The sequence below is a fragment of the Dromiciops gliroides genome, chromosome 2, assembly GCF_019393635.1.
Source record: "Dromiciops gliroides isolate mDroGli1 chromosome 2, mDroGli1.pri, whole genome shotgun sequence".
In the NCBI taxonomy this organism is placed as follows: domain Eukaryota; kingdom Metazoa; phylum Chordata; class Mammalia; order Microbiotheria; family Microbiotheriidae; genus Dromiciops; species Dromiciops gliroides.
Genome location: NC_057862.1, coordinates 146465430 through 146489477, shown reverse-complemented (window position 1 = coordinate 146489477; position 24048 = coordinate 146465430). Strand labels below are relative to the sequence as shown.

Below are 24048 nucleotides of genomic sequence, written 5' to 3'. Positions count from 1 at the left end.
AACCAGGTATTCTGACACCAAATACAGAACTCTTGCTATTATTCTACTTTGTCCATTCTCTCATAAAAATCTTTCTCTGGTGCTTCATCATGTTGTAGAGATACCACTGTTTTCTCAAAGATTATGAAAGCAAAGCTAAAGCTATGGAAAGTTCTGTCAGACCGGATAGGCTTTGACAATGATCCCAAGAACATACTTTGTCTCCTGGCCAAGGACCAACCTAATTAAATGAGAAGCTTATCACCAGTAGGTTGGTTTCTAGGTGATAAAACAAAAATACAAATTGGTCTCCAGACTTGTGTAGTAACAATGATGAAGTGTCAGGAAAAGATCATAGGATGATAGATTTATAGGCATAAAGGAGCTCATTTAATCTAGCCTCAATCTTAGAACTTGAGTTTCCCGTGAGGTTAAGAATAGTTACAGAGGTAGTTAAAACGGCAGAGCTGGGATTTAAACTGCATGGGCTAAGGGCAGTAAATGATGCTATATGGTGGGCATACAGAGACTGCAACATTTTACTAATCATAACTTGCATGTAAAAAGTAGTGTAAAGGTAAGAGATATCAAGCAAAATCAATGATCAAAAAAGATCATCATGGAAGAAGTCAAAGCTATTTTTGCCATATGAAAAAATAGTCTAAATCACTACTGATCAGAGAAATGCAAATTAAAACAGCTTTGAGGTACCCCCTCACACCTATCAGATTGGCTAATATGACAAAAAAAGGAAAATAATAAATGTTGGAGAAGCTGTGGAAAAATTGGAACACTAATGCATTGTTGGTGGAGCTGTGAACTGATCCAACCATTCTGGAGAGCAATTTGGAACTATGCCCAAAGGGCTATGGGACTGTTCATACCCTTTGACCCAGTGGTACCACTGCTTGGAAATCAAGGGAATGCCCATCAATATGGGAATGGCTAGGGGGTGGCTAGGTGGCGCAGTGGATAAAGCACTGGTCCTGGATTCAGGAGTACCTGAGTTCAAATCTGGCCTCAGACACTTGACACTTACTAGCTGTGTGACCCTGGGCAAGTCACTTAACCCCCACTGCCCCACAAAAAACCCAAAACAAAACAATATAGGGGAATGGCTAAACAAGATGCGGTATATGAATGTAATGGAATACTATTGTGCTGTAAGAAACGATGAGCAGGAGGAGTTCAGAGAAACCAGGAAGGACTTACATGAACTGATGTTGACTGAGAGGAGCAGAACCAGGAGAACAGTGTACACAGTAACAGCAACATTGTGTGTGATGAACAAAGGAAATAGACTTGGCTCTTCTCAGCAGTGCAATGATCCAAAACAGTTTCAAAGAACTCGTGATAGAAAATGTTCTCAACATCCAGAAAAAAGAATTGTGAATTATGAATACAGATTGAACCATACTGTTTCTACTTCTGGACTGGTTTTTTTTCCTTCTTGTTTGAGGTTTTTCCTTTATGCTCTGATTCTTCTTTCACAAGATGACTAATGTAGAAATATGTTTAATGTGATTGTACATATATAACCTATATCAGACTGCTTTCTGTCTTGGCGGGGGGGGGGGGGGAGGATGGGAAGGGGGGAGAAAAAAAATTTGGAACTAAAAATCCAGTGAAAACAAATGTTGAAAACTATCCTTATATGTAATACCTAATTGGAAAATAATAAAATAATTAAAAAAAAAAAAAGCTCATTATGTAGCAAGAGAAGAGACCTAACAAAAGCCAAAATACTAAACTGTTTTGCACTTAACATTTTTTTTTTTTGGTGAGGCAACTGGAGTTAAGTGACTTGCCCAGGGTCACACAGCTAGTAAGTGTTAAGTGTCTAAGGCCGGATTTGAACTCAGGTACTCCTGAATCCAGGGCTGGTGCTCTATCTACTGTGCCACCTAGCTGCCCCCTGCACTTAACATTTTTAAAAGACTTCCTTCCAGCATGCTGAGATTTTTTCCATAGAAGGGCTTATTAGAAGCACATGAACAAGAACTATATGGGATAAAAAGGTATGAATGGATTGTAATCTGGACCACTAGAGAAAGAACTCAAATATTCATGAGAACATGGATCCACTGAAGTTTAAGACTACACTGACCTGTGGCAGTTAGGTGGCACAGTAGAAAGAATACCAGCTCTGAGGACCTGACTTCAAATTTGATCTCTGACACTTACTAGCTATGTGACCCTGGGAATTACTTAGTCCCAATTGCCTTCCCCCCAAAAAAGAAAAAGATTCCACTGATCCCTACTTGTTCCTGTATAATTTATTAATGTTAAATTTCACACTGCTGCTTTCTGTCTAGTAGTTTCTTGGGACAAAAATCATTCTAAATCTTTTTTTCCTGAGGGAGAAAAAATTGAAGAGCAAAATTTTGGGACAAGATGTACTATTTTCATTATGCTCACAAGTCAGTTTTATGAATGGCAAGTAGCAACTCTATAATGGTCAGAACACATTTAGTGTTTTATACTCATTGTAGGAGTCACACATTAGGAAGGACAATAATGAATTAAAGAGAACATATAGAGGAGGGCAACCAGTATAATGAATGGTCTGGAAATTATTTCTTGGGAGGAAAGCTGGAAGAAACTGGAAATGCATAGCTTGGCAAAGAGAAGACTTAGCAAGGGTGTAATAACTGTCCTCAACTATCTGGGTGTCATAGGCATGACTTTATTCTGTACTGCCCAAGAGGGTCAAATTAGGTAAAAGGCAAAAGTTATAGAGAAGTAGATTTTGATATGAGGAAACTGTCACAATTAAGAGTTGTTCAACAATGGAACAAAATGCTTCACAAAGCAGTAAGCTTCTCATTAGCAGACATATTCAGAAGTACAATTGAGATAAATATCTGTCAAGAAGTTGTAAAGAGGGAGGCAGCTAGGTGGCGCAGTGGATAGAGCACTGGCCCTGGAGTCAGGAGTACCTGAGTTCAAATCCGGCCTCAGACACTTAACACTTACTAGCTGTGTGACCTTGGGCAAGTCACTTAACCCCAACTGCCTCACTTAAAAAAAAAAAAAGAAAAGAAAAAAAAAAGAAGTTGTAAAGAGGATTCCTGGATGGGATTATATGGTTTGTAGCTATAACTGCAAGGTTGCACAAGTAGTAAGTAGCAAAAGAGCTGATGAGTAAACCCAGACTCTAATATTTTTTCCATTAAACTCTGTTACCCCTCAAGCTAGAAGGGAAGAAGATTAGACTAAGAAGAACTCCAAGGTCCATTTCAATTCAAAGACTATACAGGGGGTAGCTAGATGGTGCAGTGGTAAAGCACCGGCCCTGGATTCAGGAGTACTTGAGTTCAAATCCGGCCTCAGACACTTGACGCTTACTAGCTGTGTGACCCTGGGCAAGTCACTTAACCCTCATTGCCCTGCAAAAACAAAAACAAAAACAAAAACAAAAAAACAACTCATTGTCACTAAGCACTATACTAGGCCCTGTGGATAAATACTAAAGAAAAAAGAAAACTTACATCAGAAAATATAGTTGGACCAATATTCTACTACGACTGTTGCAGGGTTGCAAGCAATGACACACCAGGATCTCTGAAGAATTACAAATGAGTATCATCCAAAGAGGAATGGAAAGGGTCATGACAGGTGTGAGCAGGATGTAACACATTACAAAAAAGTAATCATGAAAGCAAACAGGAGTAAAAAATGCCACCAAAGAAATGTTAGAAACAAAAAGATCATGGGCTGGTGACATGGCTAGAACAAGGGATAACTAATGGATAGCCCATGAATTCCACTGATAGCCTTGTGATAACAGAATAAAGGAAGACACAACAACAAACTGGATGAAATTGCTATGTTGCACTTACAGGAGGATCTGGAAGAGCAAAGGATAGGCAGGCATCAATGGGCTGAGACTTGTGGAGATGTAGACAATTTAAGTACTATATAGTTGGACATTCTTGCCTAATGAAGGGCCCAAACCTCACCAATAGGTTTTATTAAAGTTACTTAGTAAATTTTATTTATGTATTATGTGAATATTTTTGCTAATGACAATTAGAATATTTATCCTCTTAAGATCTGTTATAAAATGTTAGCAATACTACAATACCTATAATTTGTAGAATTTCCATTTAGAATTGGCATAAAACTGGGGGCAGCTAGGTGGTGCAGTAGATAGAGCACCAGCCCTGGAGTCAGGAGGACCTGAGTTCAAACCCGGCCTCAGACCCTTGACACTTACTAGCTGTGTGACCCTGGGCAAGTCACTTAACCCCAATTGCCTCATTAAAAAAAAAAAAAAGAATTGGCATAAAACCTCCAAAACCAAAACTGGAAAGTCTCTAGAAGTCTTACCATTTTACTTCTGGTCAAGTTCTCTTCCTACTATATACTGTTTCCCCCATTGCCTGTTTCAATATTTTAAACATTTTGAACTTTGATTCTACCATATTTTGCATTAACTTTCCCTCCCAGTTTGACAATGTTCAAAAGTGTCACAATTGAAAGTTGATCAACAAATGCTAAAAATCTTACTGATCAAACCTACCTTTGAACATATAGTACAACATACTATAGGATTATTCTCTAGTGCATGTCCTCATCACTTCAGGACTGGACCTCTTGGTGGATCTGCTTTCCTTAAATTTTTCCATACTCCAATCTATCCCCCCATTAAGTTATCAAAGGGATTTTCCTAAAATGCAGGTGTCTGTCTCTACACCCCCCCCCCCCACACACACACCCTTAGTGGGTCCGTAATGCCTTCAGAATCAAATACAAAATCCTGTTTTGTGGTCAGACTTTCACAATACAGCCCCTTACTTTTCTAGTCTTCTTACCACATACTCTTCAATACAGTGACACCACCCTCCTGGCTGTTTCATGAACAAGACACTCTATATCTAGGCTCTGGGCATTTTTTCTGGTTGTCTCCCATGTGTGGAATGTTCTTCTTCCTCAGCTCTGCCTCGTCATGGCTTCCCTAACTTCCTTTAAGTCCCAATTAAAATCCCATCTTGTTCATGGAACAGCAGGGAAGCCAGTGTCACTGTATTGAAGAGTAAGTGGTGAACAGTAAGTATATATAATATATTTGTCCTGTATATAGCATGCTTTGTATATACGTGTTGACATGTTGTCTCCCTCATCAGCTCGTAAGCTCTTTGAGAGCAGGGGCTATTTTTTGCCTCTTTTTGTATCCTCAGCACTTAGCACAGTGTCTGGCACATAGTAGATGCTTAATAAATGTTTAATGATTGATTATTCTAGAGCAGGGGTTCTTAACATGGAGTCCACAATCCCAAAGTGTCCATGAGCTTAGGTGGGAAAAATTACACCTTTATTTCAAAATAATTAGTTGCTTTTATGCATTCAAAAACATTATTTACTGTGAAGGCATCCAAAGGTTTCCCCAGGCTGCCAAAGAGGTCCATGACACAAAAAAGGTTAAGAACCCCTGTTTTAAACATAGTCATTTTACAGAGAGCTTAAAAACACTGTGGCTACAATTGATAGTTATCTTCATAAATAGCAATTAAACAAAACTTAAATATAGATACAGATTATTCACTCCTCTTTATGTTGTGGTACAATAAAAAATCATTTTAAAGTCTGACTCTAAGAATACTCAGTTTCAAAAAAAAAATCTAACAATATTATAAATTAAATGGATCCCTATGTTTATTCTGTAAAGTTCTAGAGCTATAACGTCTTTCCACAGAATATGATTCAAAGACACATGACTAATAAAATGGGGAAGAAATTCAAAGTGACAGACTCCTATCCTTTATAATCTTGAATAAACTATTTAAAACATTCTTCTGACCTTAAAACCCAATTTGTTTAGTCCATGGAACAGTTCCAATAAGTCAAACTGAAACTATTTACATTACTTTACCAAGGCTTCAAGAAGAATGTCAGTCTTTGTAGATGTAAGAGAATTTAAAGTTATTATTTTTCAAAGCTTAACAACCCCCTCCCAATTTTTTTTTCCAGATGATCAAGCAGCTAAATCCAGCAAACTATCAAAAAACTGTTGTGATATTTCCATCCTTTTTATATATCCTTTCAGTAACACCGGATGAAAATGAATTGTATGTTCCTGATCTGTGAATTTGACACAACTCCATGGCTACAACAATATTTTATTTAAAATGCTGGCCTTAAAGTTTAGCTATATAATTAAAAAAAATTTTTTTACCATCTTTCAAAAGCAAGATTTAAAATGATAAAAACTGCCTGACTTTCTAAAGTAAGTCAGCACCACCTAGTGAAAAAAGTTGGCATTAGAAAAACTTCATGTTTCATTAAGAAAGTGTCATTTAGCAAGCAAAAAAATAAAAAAATAAATTTAAATGGTTAAGTAATAGCCACTGATTATAACTACCAAGGCAAAAAATTGGAAGTAACCACCAAAGATGTTATTTAATTATTTTATAAGTTGGGACAAACGAACCACTCTATTTATTATTATTACATGTGAGTAAAATACAAGTGTACATACTAATTAGTATATGTTAAACTTGATTAGATATAGCTAAGAAAAAAGTTCTTAACCAAAGAAGGGATTGAGATAACAAAAATTATAAAATATAATTTGATTACATGAAATTAAAAGGCTTTGGCAGAAACAAAATCAATAGATGCTAACATAAAAACGGAAAGTGTCAGTAAAGGAAAAATCTGCAATGTTTATCTCTGATAAAGTCTAATATACACAATATATAGGGAATTAAGATAAACATACAAGACCACAAACCATTCTCCAAAGAATAAGTGGTCAAAGGCCATGAATAAACAGTTCCTAAGGGATTTACCAACTATTAACAACTATATGAAAGAATGCTCCAGATAACATAATATGAAAAATGCAAATGAAAACAATGCTGAGATTTCACTTCTCACTCAGCAATTTGGAAAGATGACAAAAGAAGGTTGAACGGGCCGCAGAAAAATAGGCATACTAATAATATGAGGCTATGAACTGCTCCAACCATTTTGGAAAGAAATTTTGAAAGTAGCTAAAATATTCATACTCTTTAACCCAGAGATCAAAGTATTAGGCACATACTTTAAAGATAACAAGGAAAAAAAAAGTTTACATATTCTATATAATATTCACAGAAGCACCTTTTCTGATGGCAAAGAATTATAAACAAAATGGATGCCCATTGATTGGGGAATGGTGAAACAAATGTGCTCAATGAAGATAATCAACTATTATTGCAACATAATAAATGATGACTATGAAGGACTTAAAAAAGCATGTGACATTGAAAATATAATTGCCAAATGTGATTCTGGAAAAGAGTTGAGAGATACACCTCTACCTCTTATTTACAGAGATTGGCATTAGAGGTATAGAATATTACATCTACAATCAGATACAGTCAAGGTGCTAGTTAGTCTCGCTGATGTGCTTTTTTGTTTTTGTTTTTTGGCGAGGCAATGAGGGTTAAGTGACTTGCCCAGGGTCACACAGCTAGTATGTGTGAAGTGTCTGAGGTTGGATTTGAACTCAGGTCCTCCTGAATCCAAGGCCAGTGCTTTATCCACTGCGCCACCTAGCTGCCCCCATGTGCTTTTTTTTAAAGCTTTCCTTTTAAATCTTTATTACAAGGTATGGCTTACTGGGTAAGGTAGGGGAGTGAGGTTTATTCATGAATGAAGTTCACATAAAAATAAAATACATTAAGAAAAACTGATTAAGAAAAGGAAAGTTAAGGTACAATCCATTTCATAATCTTCTTCTACTTCATTTAGACACACAAGAGTAAGTTGTTCACTTTGCAGACAAGAAAAATGAGGTTGTGAGAGGGAAAATGATCTGTCCAAGGTCAAGCACAGGCAGTAAATAACAAGTAAACCCAAGTCTTCTACTACATGGCACTATTTTATATCTGTAAATCTTTTGTCTCCCAATATTATAAGATTGGGGAAAGAAGTCTGACTAGTACTCACCATTATGTATCTCAGAAAGAAGTTGAAAACACCAACTAACCAGAGCCCAGGAAATATTTCGAAGATAAATATAAACTAATGAAAACTAACGAAGTTGCACATGTATAACCTATACTGATTGCTTGCAACCTGGGGGAGAGGGGAGGGAGGGAGGGAATGAGAGAAGGATAAAATTTGCAACTCAAAACTTTAAATAAATAAATAAATATTAAAGAAAACTAACGAAGTATGCTGCCTGTCAATATTCACTTCCAAAATTAAAAACACTGCAAATATGCTAGGTATGGCATAATAAAAATAACTCTTATCTATATAGTTATTTAAAATCTTACAAAAGTCTTGTTCGCAATGATCCTTTTTGGAAGACAAAACAAACATTATTATCATCACCGTTTTATAGATAACTAAAGTTCAGACACTTAAAATCATTTTACCAAGGACAAAGAACTAATAAGCACCTTGGCTAGGACTAAAATCTTGTTTCTCTTTCCAAATATAAGCCCTTGCTTGCTATTACTCCACAGCTACTTTTCCTCCCTACAGCAGACTAAGTCTATGCAAGCTATTTTCAATCCCAGAATCCCAAAGCACTTAAAAAAAAGTTACCATTTTCTCATGGTATTTACTTTAGTTATCAAGCCAGTGGGGGGAAAAGAATGTCTTGGGTTCTTATCCCAGATCTAGCACTAATTCATTCTAAGAAGAAGTCACAAAATTTGCTTTTTTTTTTGTGAGACTGAAATGTCTTAAAGAAAAGATGTGGTAAATAGCTAAATATCTATGAATAATGTTTGAAAGCAGACAGTCTTCAGTATCAATAGCTACTACATACCTGATGCAAGGAAGAACTGAGGAGGATCTCCATGTATGCCCACTATTCCTGGTCCCAAGGAATCAGACAAGATATTAACAAGGGAAAATACTCCACTCATTATTCCAAAACCTAAGCCAGACACTGAAAGGGAAAAAACACAAGCTGTTAATTGGTGATGAAAGGTACCATGGTATAGAGCAAAGACTACTGTATTTATTTTTTTTTCAATCTTAATAGTATTATATTTTTTCCAGTTACATGTAAAGATAGTTTTCAACATTTGTTTTGATGAGATTTTGAGTTCCAAATTTTTCTCCCTCCTTCCCCTCCCCAAGATAGCAACCAACCTGATATAGGTTATATATGTACAATCATGTCTGTACATATATAACCTATATCGGATTGCTTTCTGTCTTGCCAAGGGGGGAGGGAAGGCAGGGAGGAAGAAAAATTTGGAACTCAAAATCGTACAAAAAAAGTTGAAAACTATCTTTACATGTAACTGGAACACAAAAATATACTTTTATAATTAAAAAAAATATTTCCACATTTAGACTACTGTACTTGGAGAGGACTTAAGTTCAAATTCCAGGTCTGCCACTTACTTCTTATGTGACCTTGGTCAAGGCACTTAACCTCTTTGGGCCTTAGTTTCCTCATGTAAAAAACGCGGAGGCTGGACTACAATCAACAGAGGGCTGCATATGATCCACAACACTCCTGAGTGTAGCCAAACTAGATTAAAATTTAGTTGGGAAATACTTAACAAAATTAATGAAAATACAACAAAACACAGATGATATGTGGTTTTGAGTCAAAATGAAGTCCACAGGGATCCAAGGGTATAGTTTAGTGGCCCTATTTCTACTGGAATTTGACACCACTGGTCTAGGTGACTCCTATGGTCCTGTCTAGCTCTAAATCTATAATTCTATCATTTCTTAACCCTATGAGATATTGTCCACATTTAAATTTTACTTGATACAACATAGGTTGGGGAGCAAAGCTTAGTTGTGAAGGAAAGGGTAAAAAAGGAAAGGGTCAGAAGGTACATTTTTGAGAGGCACATATGCTTGACTAAATAATAAAAGAAGGAAGGGAAGAGAAAGAAAAGAATTGAATAGAAAAACCCCAGAGATGGGTAAGAGAGGGAAAATATAAGAAAGATGATAGAGAAAGTAAGGAGAAAAACTTGAACTGGATCAAATCTTTTCAACATAATTATAAAGGAACACTATGTCAAAGGGGAAAAGTACATTTAATAATATGCATCTTTCTCAAGTGTAGACCTGACCATGTCCCCTCCCCACCCCTACCCAATAAACTAGTGGCTCTGTAAAATCCTCTACTTGGCTTTTAAAAGCCTTTCCTAACCTGACCCCTTTTGTACTTTTATAGGCTTCTTATATTTTACTTTTATCCATGTGATCCCTCTACTCTGATCTAGTGATATTAACTTCCTTGTTATTCCTCATACAAAACACTTAATTTCCCAAGTGTGCAGTTTTACCGGCTGTCTCCACAACTGCAATTCTCTTCTTCCTTATCTCTGTCTCCGGGCTTCCTTTAGAACCAAGCCAAAATGCCACCAGCAAGAAGCCTTTTCCAAATCATCTTAATTCTAGGGCCTTCCTTATGAGATTATCTCCAATTTATTCTATCTATATCTTGTTAGTACATAGTTGTTTGCATGTTATCTTCTTCATTAGATTAAGAGCTCCTTAAATGCAGGGACTGTCTCCACCCCCTTTCTTTGTTTTCTCAGCATAGTGCCTAGTACATAGTAGATGATTAATAAATGCTCATTCACTTGACACATATATTCTTCCCTCGTGGGGTCCCAATTATGAAAAATATTAAATTTCTTTTCTTTCAATCCCAAGGGTATTTAAAAAATAAAAACAAAAATAAAAGAACAAGCCCTAGGAATGTTGGTATTCTCACTGACCCTTAAGAGATCATGGACTTCTGAAGGAACAAAAGATGTTTCTCTCTTTGATGATATATTTGATCATTGTTTAGATCTTTTAAGTTGCTCAAATTTATTTCTCTTTCTAGCATTCTCACTTCCAGCATTTTTGTTTAAAAATTCTGACTAGGATTTCTTAGTATCTGACTGTCTCTTCTTGGCTGCTTGCAGCACTTTTGGACTAGATAATGCTAGTGTTTGGCAATTATATTTATAGGTGTGTTAACTCTGGATTTGTTTGTTTGTTTGTTTGTTTGTGTAGATTCCTTTTTCAAGTTGCCCTTGGGTTCTAATAGTCCTGGGATTTCTCCTTCAAGTTTTTGGTTTTATTATGGTTTGGGAGAAATCATGACATTCTCCCATTGCCTCCTGTTTTTCAAGTCACTTCTTTATGATAGTCCAGGTAAACACTAATGAGGATCTGAACCAAAGTAGTTGGGAGTGATGGGAAGATACATGCAAGATATTTTGGATGTAAAATTAAAAAATACATATATTGGGAGAATAAACCTAACAAGTGACACTTTAGATTTTTTTTTAAATTTTTTTTTTTTTAGTGAGGCAATTGGGGTTAAGTGACTTGCCCAGGGTCACACAGCTAGTAAGTGTTAAGTGTCTGAGGCCAGATTTGAACTCAGGTACTCCTGACTCCAGGGCCAGTGCTCTATCCACTGTGCCACCTAGCTGCCCCCTGACACTTTAGATTTAAGAACCAAAAAATGTCAACAGCAGAAATAAAGAACAGGTTGACTAAAGTGAAAGCACTTTGAGTCTGAAAACCTGGGTTCCAGGTCTAGCTCTGCCACTTACTACTTATATGATCTTGGGCAAATCACTTAACCTCTCTGAAACCCAGTTTCCTTATCTATCAGCTGGAGATAAGAAGACCTGCACTATCTAGCCCACAGGGTTTTCTGAGGCAAGGTTTTATAAATCTCAAAGCACTATACAAATGTGAGCAATCACCATCATTGTAGCTGTTAGAATACTCTCTCAGAATCCTTAGCTTCTTTAAGATATTAAGTCCTATGAGAAGCCTTTTCTGAGTTTTCCAGTTGTTAGTAATCTCTCCTGCCTTAAGTTATTTTGTATTTACTTAATCATTGTAGATATAGTATCCCTTCAATAGAATCTAAAATCCTTGGGGGAAGAGATTATTTGTATTTTATCTTTGTATCTGCAGAGTCTAGCTCAGTGCCTTCCACATATTAGTCACTTTGTAAATATTTACTGAACTGGTTAGTTGTAAAATTAGTAAAGATCATATTTTTACATATCTGCTTTTTTATTTTTGTGGATTATTTATAATAACTATGATAGACAAAAATTTGATTTCTAGAATTTATAAGGAAATGATTCAAATAAATGAAAGCAATATTATAAATCCTGTAGACATATTATCAAATAAGTGAATAGGGAATTCTCAAAAGAAATACATGGAGTAATAAAAAATTTGGAAAAATGTTCAACCTCTAACAATTTTTAAAATGCAAATTAAAAGAAATAAAAGGTATTACTTCATACCTACAAATTATCCAAAACAAAAATTGTAAAACCCAACTTAAACAGGGTCACCTACTCATTCATCTTCAATACAAACTAGCAAAAGTAATTTTAAAACCAATCTGGCAAAAAGCAAGAGAAGTTATAAAACTAATCATGACATCTGGGGAATCTTACTCCTTAAAATACATATTAAGGAAATTTTTTAAAGAACTATGTAATTTTTTTTAGTCATGCCATATCCAATAATCCAATTTTAATAGTTGGAAGAGGTCATTTAGTCAAATCTCTGTGATATTTTAGGTAAAGGAATACTTTATTGCCATAAAGAATGACAAGCAAAAGGATTTTATAAAAAAATGGAAAGCTTTATATAAAATAATGATTATGATTATACCTATATTAAAATGTATCTATAATCAAAAAGTCTGAAAAAGATTATGTCTTTTTAGTTGCTATTTATATTTAAACATGCCTTTTATTATAGTTACTGGATATCATTTTTAAAATTACATGCCCACTACTGGAATTAAACAAATAAAGTGACTAAAATATCCATACTCTGACCCAGAGTTTCCACTGCTAGGTCAGTGACCAAAAGAAAGGTCCCATATACATCAAAATATTTATTGTAGCACTTTCTGTAGAAGCAAAGAACTGGAAACAAAGTAAATATCCATGAACAAAGTCTAACGAACAAGTTATAAAACATGAATGTAATGAAATATTACTGTGCTATAGGAAACAATGAACAAGATATAGAGAAGTATGGGAAGAATTATATAAAGAGATGCATGGTGAAGTAAACAGAATCAGAAAAACAATATACACAATGAATACAATAGAAATGAAGAAAACAGAACAACTGAAACAATGCTAAAAAATTACTAAGCTTGGTCCCAAAGAAGAGACATGAGAATGCATTCCCCCTGACTTATTTGCAGAAGCTGGGAACTATAAGCACTGCATATATTGTCAAACTTTTCAAGTTGGTAAGCTTTGTTGGAACTGTTTTTCCTTCCTTTTAAACTTTTTGTTACAAAGAATTGCTGTCTGGGAAAGGGAGAATGAAGAGAGAAAGCTGGGAAATGTAAATTACACAAAACCTAAAGATATCAGTAAGATTTATTTTTTTGTTTGTTTGTTTTGCAGGGCAGTGGGGGTTAAGTGACTTGCCCAGGGTCACACAGCTAGTAAGTGTCAAGTGTCTGAGGCGGGATTTGAACTCAGGAACTCCTGAATCCAGGGCCGGTGCTTTATCCACTGCGCCACCTAGCCGCCCCCAGTAAGATTTCTTTTTAAAAAATAAATTATACACTTATAAGTTTGTGATTGAATTCTAACTTACCATAGGCCAGCTGTCTTATAGAAATGGGTGATGTCTCCTCTTGGCTTATAGTCATTAGACCCTTATTTGCTTTTCTGAAAAATATACAAATATAATTTTTAAAAAGGAAAACATCAGAAAAATCTGAAATATATTTCAAATTCAGGTTTACAAACCTCTGTGCTCTGAGTGATGAATTGCAATTTTAATTGGATATACAGTAAATACATCAATTAATTATAACCCAACTGACTAGAATTCTCAATTTCTTTTATGCTTTACTTTTAACATATCAAAGCACAAGAAAAGAAGCTATCAATCAGGGATTAATTCAGAAAAAAGGATTTCAGTTTAAGTTTGAATTTAGCCCAATCTCTTAGGCTGCTATCTATATCCACTAACTCCTAAACACACCATACTCCTTTCATCCATGTGACTTTATTTATGCTCTACAGCCTAGCTTCTTAAACTGTGGGGTCAAGAACCCATATGGGTCAACTTAATATGGAGGTCGTGAAGAATTTGGCAACAGTAAAAGGTTATGTATAAGTACTTTGTATGCCTATATATGTGGGGTCGCATAAAATTTTCTTGAGTGAAAAGAAGTTTCCAGTGGAAAAAGTTTAAGAAGCCCTGCTTTACAGTTTCTTGCTGCAATGTCCTCCCCTTTACACTTTGCCTATCCTAATTCTTCAAAATCCATGTAACAGAATTGTGTCTCTTCTAGCAAGTCTTTCCAGAATACTATAGTAAATGCTGGTTTTTTATTTGTCTGAATATTATCTAGTGTCATTATACAAAAGTATATTTTGATTCAACTGTTTTGTAAGGCACTTCAGTACACAAAGTCTGATGCTTCTTTTCTATTCAGCATAACATTTTTTTTGAACTTCAATTCAATAGAATATAAGTTTCTTTAGGGCTAGGACTGTCACTTTTGTTTTTGTGCTTAGCACAGTGCATGGTACTTAATGCTTTTTACAAGTACATGACTACACAGCTGTTCACTTGAAAAAGGTCTTTGTTTTAGTGGACTGGAGGCTCAATGAGCTAACAGAGTGATACAACAGCCAAGAAAGGTAATAAAAGCTGACAATACATTAAGAAAGGAATATATCCAAAGCTAAGGAGGTTAACAGTTCCAATGTACTCTGCTCTGGTCAGATAACATCTAGATTCTTATGTTCTGCTCTGAGCATCACATTTTAGGAAGGGCAATTTCAACCTTAAGAGCATGTAAAGTAGGATGATGAGGTCAGTGAAGAGCTTTGATTTCATGCCATATGAAGATAGATTGAAGGGACAAGGTTCTATGGAAACACGGTAGCCTTTTTCATTATGTAAAGGGCTGTCATATGGAAGGAGGATAAAACTTGTTCTGTTTTGGCTCTAAGAGCAGCACTAGGAGTCATGGGTAGAAATTGCAAAAAGGCAAATTTAGACCTAAAATAAGGAAAAACCCCTTAACAATCAGAGCTATCTAAAAAAGAAGGCACTATCTCAGCAAATATAGTGGGATTCCCCGTCATTGGAAGTTCAAGTATGAGTTGACCAGCTGTAATGATTTGCTCACATAACATTCATTCAGTAAGTATAATTAAAATGTGTATTCATAAAAATGACTTTAATTTCAGCAGCCTTTGAAACAAAGATGTTTCTATTACAGTCACCATTTTTAAAAAATCACGCTTGTAAGTTCATTGATATATGGAATTCCCAGTGAGTAAAATCTTTCTACTAACACAGATTAGTACAGTCTATATCAAAGAACTCTCAGGAGGACCTGAGTTCAAATCTGACTTCTGACACTTGACACTAGCTGTGTGACCCTGGCAAGTCACTTAACCCTCACTGGCCCACAAAAAAACAAAAACAACAAAAAAAACAAGACGTCTCAAAGGCTTCACTCAGAAGCTAGTGATACACAGATGCTAAATTCTGTCATTAATGGGTTAAATAAATAACAGAAGACTGAACACTATATTTTCAATATTTTTGGCCACATTAATTCATGAAGATTACTAACTGAAGAATGGAAAGGTTGAATCCTGAATTGTTGAAGGAACTGGGGGAATGAAATAATGAATCTTTTGAAGCTGACTATAAATCCATATTAAATCCTGAAATTTGAGATCACTTGTTACAAAAAGTATAAATTCCATGTATACATAATAACTAATTTTTTGTTTTGTTTTGTGGGGCAATGAGGGTTAAGTGACTTACCCAGGGTCATACAGCTAGTAAGTGTCAAGTGTCTGAGGTCAAATTTGAACTCAGGTCCTCCTGAATCCAGGGCTAGTGCTTTATCCACTGCACCACCTAGCTGCCCCCCATAATAACTAATTTTTAAGATTAGTTAGGTCTCTATCATAGCTGTAGGTTCCTCTTGACAAATGTCAGGAGTGTTTCCCAAGTTACCAAGAGATGCACAATGAGAATGGGATGAAAAAGAGAAAAGATTCATTTCTAGTGCTAGGTGGTATAGTGTATAGAGCACTGGACCTGGAGTCAGGGAGAGTGCTGGGCCTGCAGTCAGGGAGACCTGAGCTCAAATACAACCTCAGACACTTGCTAGCTGTGTGACTCTGCAAGCCACTTAACCCATTTACCTCAGTTTCCTTATCTGTAAAATGGAGATAATAATAGCACCTACTTCCCAGGGATGCTGTGAGGATAAATATGAGATAATATTTGTAAAAGCACACAGCACAGTGCCTGGCACATTTTAAGTGCTATATAAACGTTAACTATTATCTAAACAAATGTTGAAAACTAAACGTTAACTATTACTATTAATTCAACTATAATGGCAATAAAAAAGGAAAACGGTGATTTCCTATCATAATTAACAGCAAAAATTTGGTAGAAGGAATGCAAGGAACAGTTAGAAATTTCTAAAAGGACTTCTCTGTGACCATGGACAACTTAAACACTCAATTTTCCTACCTAAGCATAAATATTTAATCATTACAGGAAGGCCATTAAAGGCTTCTTAGCTAATACAAAATATTTATTAAATGCTGAATGCTATAAGAACAATAATGAACTCTCCAATACATATGTGCATATACATAACTAGTGCTGGCTCTTCTGTCTAAATTCTTGTTTTTTGTTTTTTTAGTGAGGCAATTGGGGTTAAGTGACTTGCCCAGGGTCACACAGCTAGTAAGTGTTATGTGTCTGAGGCTGGATTTGAACTCAGGTACTCCTGACTCCAGAGCCAGTGCTCTATCCACTGCGCCACCTAGCTGCCCCCTTTCTGTCTAAATTCTTAATGAATCTATTTGACGTAGCAAAGTGTATGAACAAAAAAAGAAATCACATCATGTGACTAACTACTGTAAACCAGAAAATGTATAAAGTTTTCTTCTTGAGAAAAAAATGGAAGTATTTCAAGTTAAAAGGGATTTTGTTTTGTTTTTTAATTTGGATCTTATGAATTACTCAGAAAAGTTATTATCACGTCAATAGTGCCAAATGGTCAAATAAGGAAGTGAAAAAGGACTAAGGAAGTTCATGTCTATGCTTCTGATGATACAAATAAAAGGATGTTGAAAATGTCAATGTTTTCAATTTGGCCATCTTACAATATTAGAAAGTTCTTTGAAACTGTCTATATAGTTCTAAGGGCATGGTATTATTATTGTGTTTCTAGGACAACAAAATAAATAAGTAAAACATTGTAGGAACTTGCTTTAAAGGTCTTTATGGGGGAATAACCAATTGTTCCTTTTTTGCTTTTATTCTTTTTCCACTATTATATTCCTTACTCTTTAAATTTAAGATTTCCTACAATACTCAACATTTATGACAGAAGCACTGCTGAGATTTAATGTCTGTTAATCCAAAAGGTTTATTACATGACAAAAATGACATTATAAACACCTCTACCCCCAAAAGATTTAAAAAATCCATTATTTATTTTGGGTTGTCTCTACTGACATATTTCAAGATTACTAATCAGATACAAAGGACTGTCAATCCTGGCCAACATGTCATATGAATTCTTATCATATAACACCATCAGTCTGGAAGCTACTATTCAGTTTTTAAAAATGTGAAGTGATTGTATCTTAGTCTGACCCATGAATAAAGCTTCTAGTTGACTGCACAATGAAGATTTTTATTTGGTTCTCAATCCGTAATAAATTAGACATAAATTCTTCACATTTAATCCTGCTAAATGAAATTCAAACCCTTTAGTCTGGCATTCAAAGATCACCACAATCTGGTGCCAGACTACCTTTCCAGGATTATCTCATATTACTTCCCTCAAAGTCAAAGTAGATCCCTTGCTCTCATACATATATACACCATGCTCTATCACTTTTAGTTTTTGCTAATGCTGTTCTTTAAGCCTGGAAGACTATCTTCCCTAAGACCTACCTTCCCCTTGCAGAATTTGTTAACCCACTTCAAATGTCACCTCCTTTATGAAGCCTTCCTAAACTTCTCCTCCTCTTAAATTTTTTTTTTCTAGATTTTTTTTCTAAGTCTAAGGACTTTATAGTACTTTTTCTCTATACACTTACCATACTTTATTTAATATTTTAGTTATGTGAGTGTTGCAGTCTTCTGACTAAAATTTAAGTTATATGAAAGTAGGGGCTTATGCCTTATTCATCTTATATTTATTCCTTAGCACAATCATTTGCATATAGTAGCTACTGTTGAAATGGCTGCTTCCTGAATTGAAATGCCACAAATTCACAAATAATCTATCATTCTGAGGAAGTAAATATCCTGGAAAGAGATAAATTAAAATTAAAATTTTAAAACTAAAGTCCTTCCCTTTGTATAGTATAAACAGGAAAACTAAATTTGTTGTCTATAAGTTACAGTCTTAAAACATTCATTATTATAATTCTTTAAGTTACTTTATCACACAATTGCAATACATCCGACATTTCTGAAAGCCCTTTCTCCACCACGCATTTTGTAAAACATTTCCTAAATTTGTCATATTTTACAAATGTAAAAAAGCAACTATTTTTATTATACTTCCTCCCTCATTTCCATAGCCCAACACATGTTTCTCCAATACTAAAAGCCTTCCCTCAAAGTTTCTATCCCATCCAGCTACTGTCTTATCTCCACTTCATAACCAAAGGTCTTGAAAAATGAAGACAACACTTGTACTTCCTCAACACATCTCCTTGAACCTTTGCAATCTTGTTTCTATCCATTAAGACTAAATATTGAGGGGAAGCTAGGTGGCGCAGTGGATAGAGCACCGGCCCTGGAGTCAGGAGTACCTGAGTTCAAATCCGACCTCAGACACTTAACACTTACTAGCTGTGTGACCCTGGGCAAGTCACTTAACCCCAATTGCCTCGCTAAAAAAAAAAAAAAAAAAAAAAAAAAAGACTAAATATTGTGGGGCGGCTAGGTGGCGCAGTGGATAGAGCACCAGCCCTGGATTCAGGAGTACCTGAGTTCAAATCCAACCTCAGACACTTAACACTTACGAGCTGTGTGACCCTAGGCAAGTCACTTAACCCCAATTGCCTCGCTAAAAAAAAAAAAAAAAAAAAAAAAAAAGACTAAATATTGTGGGGCGGCTAGGTGGCGCAGTGGATAGAGCACCAGCCCTGGATTCAGGAGTACCTGAGTTCAAATCCAACCTCAGACACTTAACACTTACGAGCTGTGTGACCCTAGGCAAGTCACTTAACCCCAATTGCCTCACTTAAAAAACAAAACAAAACAAACAAACAAACAAAAGACTAAATATTGTACTCAAATTGCTCTCTCAAAGGTCAATCAATCAATCAGAAAACATTTTTTAAGAACCTATCATGTGCCAAGCATTCAGCAAAGTTCTGGGGAGATAAAAAGAGGCAAAAGACATTTCCCAACCCCCAAGAAGTTCTCTTAAAATGACCTTTTTTCAGTCCCTATCTTCCTTGGCCCCTCTATAACATTTGATACTGCTCTTTTTTTGATACCCTGTCCTTTTAAAGTCTTTTCTTTCTTGGCTTCTAAAATACTCACCATTCTCAGTCTTCTACCACTAACCTTTTCTGTCTCTTTCACTGACTTCCCTGGCTTCTTCCTCTATACTCTCCCATGGCAATTCATTTACTTCCACATCTTCAATGATCACTTCTATGCAAATGATTCCAAATATCCATCTGTAACTCTGACTTCTCTCACAAGATCAACTTGTATATCAAACTGCCTATAAGACATCTTACCCAGTACCCCAAACTAAACATCTCCAGAGTTATTTTCCCCCAATTATCTATTTATCCTCCTGACTTATCTTCTCTGAAGACTTTCACAACCCCTCCCCCCAAACTTTCAGCTGAAACCTTAAACTAATTTTTTTTACCAAAAGCATAAAGCCCTTGTCAAGAGCGCCCTCATTTCCTCCTAATCTTTCAACTCTTTATCCTCAACTCTTTCCTCCTTTATTCTACTCTCTGACGAAGAGATGGCTCTATTCCTCACTAAAAACAATCCCTCAATGTATGTGTACCATTGATCCCACCCCCACTTGTATTCTCCAGCAGATTGTTCCCACTATCATTCTTCAATTTCTCCTTAACTACAGGTTCCTTTCCCTGATGCCTACAAATCTGCTTGTCTCCCTCAACCCTTTAAAAAAACAAAAACTTTAATTACATCTCACTATCGATCCTATTATCCTGTATCTCTCCTCTTTCTCAGTCCAATCCTTTGGAAAAGCTATCTTCAATCAATGCCTCTGCTTTCTCTCTCTCCTAAACCCTTTGAAATTTAGTAAGTCAGCTGACACTGCCCTCAGCAAAGTTACCAAGGATCTAATGCCAAATCAAAACACTTCTCAATCCTCATCTTCCTTGATCTCTCTACAGCACTGATGATCACCCTCTATTTCTGAATAACCTTTCCTCTCTGAGCAATGAATTCCATATATATTCACAGCTCTAGTCTCTTTACTGAGCTCTAGTCCTACATCACCTACTACTTTACTGGACATTTCAAACTGGATATACCATAGGATTCCCAAACTCAAAATATCCCAAACAAAATTCATTATTATCTCTTTTTCTTAAACCTACTCATCTTCCAAATTTCCCTATTACTATCAAGGGCAATGTTATCTTTTCATTCACTAAGGTTCACAACCTCAGTATCATTCTTAACTCTTCAAGCATCCAACACATACAATCGGTATACCAGATCTTTTCATATACATTTTCTTTCTATGCACACAACCACCACTGTAGTTGAAGGCTATCTCCCCTATCCCCTATCTCAAGCCTTCTGACACATTAATCCATCGTCCACAAGCCACCAAAGTGATTTTCCTAAAGCACTGGTCTGACCATGTCACTCCACTACCCCAGTGAACTCCAATGGCTTCCCTCTTACCTCTAGGATCAAATATAAACTCCTTTATTTTGGTAATTAAAGATATTAAAAACCTGGCCCCTTCCTACTTGGCCAGTCTTATTACACTCTATACCTCTCCACACATTATATAATCCAGCCTTATTGGTGTACTGTTTTCCACATAGAAAAACATTTTCCAATTTCTTTCCGATGCCTTTGTACTGGCTGTGCAGAATGGCATGTATTCCTTCCTTACCTCCACCTCTTAGGATTTCTGGCTTCCTTAAAGACTCAGTATAGGCTTTGCCTTCTACACAAAGCCTTTCTTTCCCAAACCCTCCTTCTCCTTTCCCATTCACCTACTAGTACATTCTTTCTCAAAACTACTTTGTATTTGAGACACATACACACACACAGTCCAATAGGAGAGACAATATGTGACTATATATACAATCTATGTTGCTATATATAATTAGTTACATGTGTACACATACATACTACAGACACACACACACACACAAAATGTATATTCATATATTGTCTCTCCTATTGGGCTGTAAACTCATTGAGTGTAGGGGTTGCTTTTCTTCTGGTTTTGTATTTGCAGGATTTAGCACAGTGACTGGCACATAGTAGGGGCTTAATAAAAATTTGACTGATTAATTGAATTATTTCTGTCAGTGGCAACACCCAGTTTCCTATGTTCAAAACCCTGAAGCAAGCTTTGTATAAAAGAACTGGGCAAGGTATGGCTTGCAAGATGAGAATAATTTTTATATTTTTGAATACAATAAAACTTTATTTAAACATATAAAAACCATTCTTAGCTTGTAGGTCATACAAAAATAAACAGCTGTACTTTACCTCCTTTACACTATTGCTGAACTAATCTTCCTTATGTACAAATCTAGTCATGTCACAATTCTGCTCAAAACCCCTCAATAGCACTCCATTTCCTGCCAAGGAAAGTTTAAATTCCTCTACCTGGTATTCAAGGTCCTACATCATTTGGCCCTTCCTTTTCTGACATTACATACTTGCCTTCTACTGCATTAACTAATTTCCATTTCATATCCTGTTCTTTCTCACTTCGATGCATATGTTCATGCTGTTTTCTATGCTTGGAATGCCCTGCCTTGACCCTTAGCCCCAAAGTTGGTTGAATTCTTAACTTTCCTTTAAACTACAACTCACATGCCATTTTTTCAAGCAAGCTTTCCCAGACATCTCCAGTCAGTAATTTCCCTTCTCATACTTGACAGCACCTTATCTAAAGCTCTCTTTGTACTTTTCATCAATCTTTATGCATTATTTACTTCTTTATATGTAATATCCCCTAAACTATCCTGAATATTCAATGAGGAAAAGGCCCAGGTCTTAACCTAAAATTTGTCTTCTCACACTTAGCACAGTACCCTAATAAATGTTTATCGAACTGAACTCTAAGAAAAGATTTTACTTTTGGCAGAAACGAAGTAAGATTTCAGATAAGGGGCTAGAAGCATCATTAAGGTTGGAGAAACCCTGCTCAGTTAATCTGGAAAGTCAAGTCTGGGAATCTTTAAAGAATTCCAATCAAATTCCTATTTGAGGTATTTGTTCATTGTTCTAAGATATTATTAAGGATAACAAAGATATAACTTTTAAATCCTTTTCCCCAGAGTTTTGCATATAAGCAAAGTATTCCTGGTTTCCACCTGGGACCTAAAGTGTTTCACTGTTGAAAAGACAAAGACTGAAATATGGAGTAACTATTGAGAAGATCTTACTAGAACCTTCAAAGGAGCCAGTTAGTAATTTTTCTGATTAACTCTAGGAGTTAACCCTAAATAAAAACTTGCTTCAGGAAAGGTAATTCATGCAATATATCTGAGAGTAGGTGTTGTTTCATTATATTTGTATCCATAGTGCCAAGCAAATGTCCTGACACATAGTACATTCTTGTTAATTGCCTGTCCTGTAAATCAAAGCCAATCTCATGCCTCTCTGAAAACTCTCATAGAATAAAGGCTCTAGTTCTAAATTCAAGCTTTTAAGTTTAACCAATAATTCTAAATTTGTTTTCAAGATCAATAATGCCACCTCCCCCTTCATCTAAGTGATTCGATGTATGGTTTAGGTTATAAATCATACCGCAATGTATTTTTAAAATTCTGTTTTGTGTTATAGATGGACATTTATTCACAAAATGTAGTCACAAAAATGGTTTATGCTTTTGAATCTTTGTGTTGGAGGATGGGGGTAAGAAATGTAAATAAATGAAACAGGTAAACCATAGAGAGGGCTCTTTGCCCTTCTAAAGTAGTTCTGGAATGAAAAAATCCATGGATCATTTACTAAGTATATTTTATATTTGTATGCTAAAAATTCTCTGAAGCAAGAATCTGGTGGGAAGAGGGCATGAATCTCCAAGAACAATATAGTAAGGCTCTAATTTACCACAGTATTCAAAATCATTTTTTAAAAAAGCAAAGCAAAATATTAACTTACTTTAAAAGTCTATAATATGCAAACCGGAAGACCTCTTGGATTATGACTGAACACAATACTCCAAAGATAAGCAAACCCCTCTGCACTGATTCATCTTTGGTGCTACTAAGGCTTACTGCAACGAACCAAATGAGGGAGGAGAGCAGCAGAGACACCAACCAGAAGAATGCTCTGAAAATTTCAAAAATTTACAAATGTAGTTTAAGTAGTTACAATAATAAAATGCACTATTAAAAAAAAGCACCTTTAATTCTACTTGATTAGTCGGGATTTTTTTTTAATGAAGTAGAATGATGCTCTAGAGCATTTAACTTCTATCTCTTAATTTTAAAACACCCCAGGTTGTCTTCATTTACTTTAGGAGTTACTTTATTCCTCCACAATTATTTTTAAATTTTAATTCACTTTAATTTACAAAATAAACGTCACACAGAGTTAGGGAGGTAACCTGGAAGTCTGGGCTCCAGGATGGTTTGCACCCCGCTGGCAATCGGAACAAAGGGGAGGGGGTTTTGAAACATGTTTCTATTCCAGACCACAGTAGCCTGCGGACTCTTTCTGGAGCGCGTCTGAAAGGTGGTTTCCGCCCCCCTTCGGACCCCGCCGCGGTGGGACTGGGATTTATAGGCATCCCAGGAGATGGGATAACGGGGTGCTGTTTACAGAAGGCATCACAGGGGTGGGGGATGGGCTCGGACACCCGCAGCC

At 35.9% G+C, this 24048-nt stretch overlaps 1 protein-coding gene across 1 annotated transcript in view; it reads right to left on the bottom strand.

Moving 5' to 3' along the window:
- Positions 1–24048, bottom strand: part of APH1B (aph-1 homolog B, gamma-secretase subunit) — a 42448-nt gene that overhangs the window by 17884 nt on the left and 516 nt on the right. The window contains exons 2-4 of the mRNA XM_043982600.1: positions 23341–23511; positions 13552–13625; positions 8750–8872 (exon numbers count right to left, since the gene is read on the bottom strand). Of these exons, the coding sequence (XP_043838535.1) occupies positions 8750–8872; positions 13552–13625; positions 23341–23511 (368 nt within the window). The remainder of the gene's footprint in view (positions 1–8749; positions 8873–13551; positions 13626–23340; positions 23512–24048) is intronic.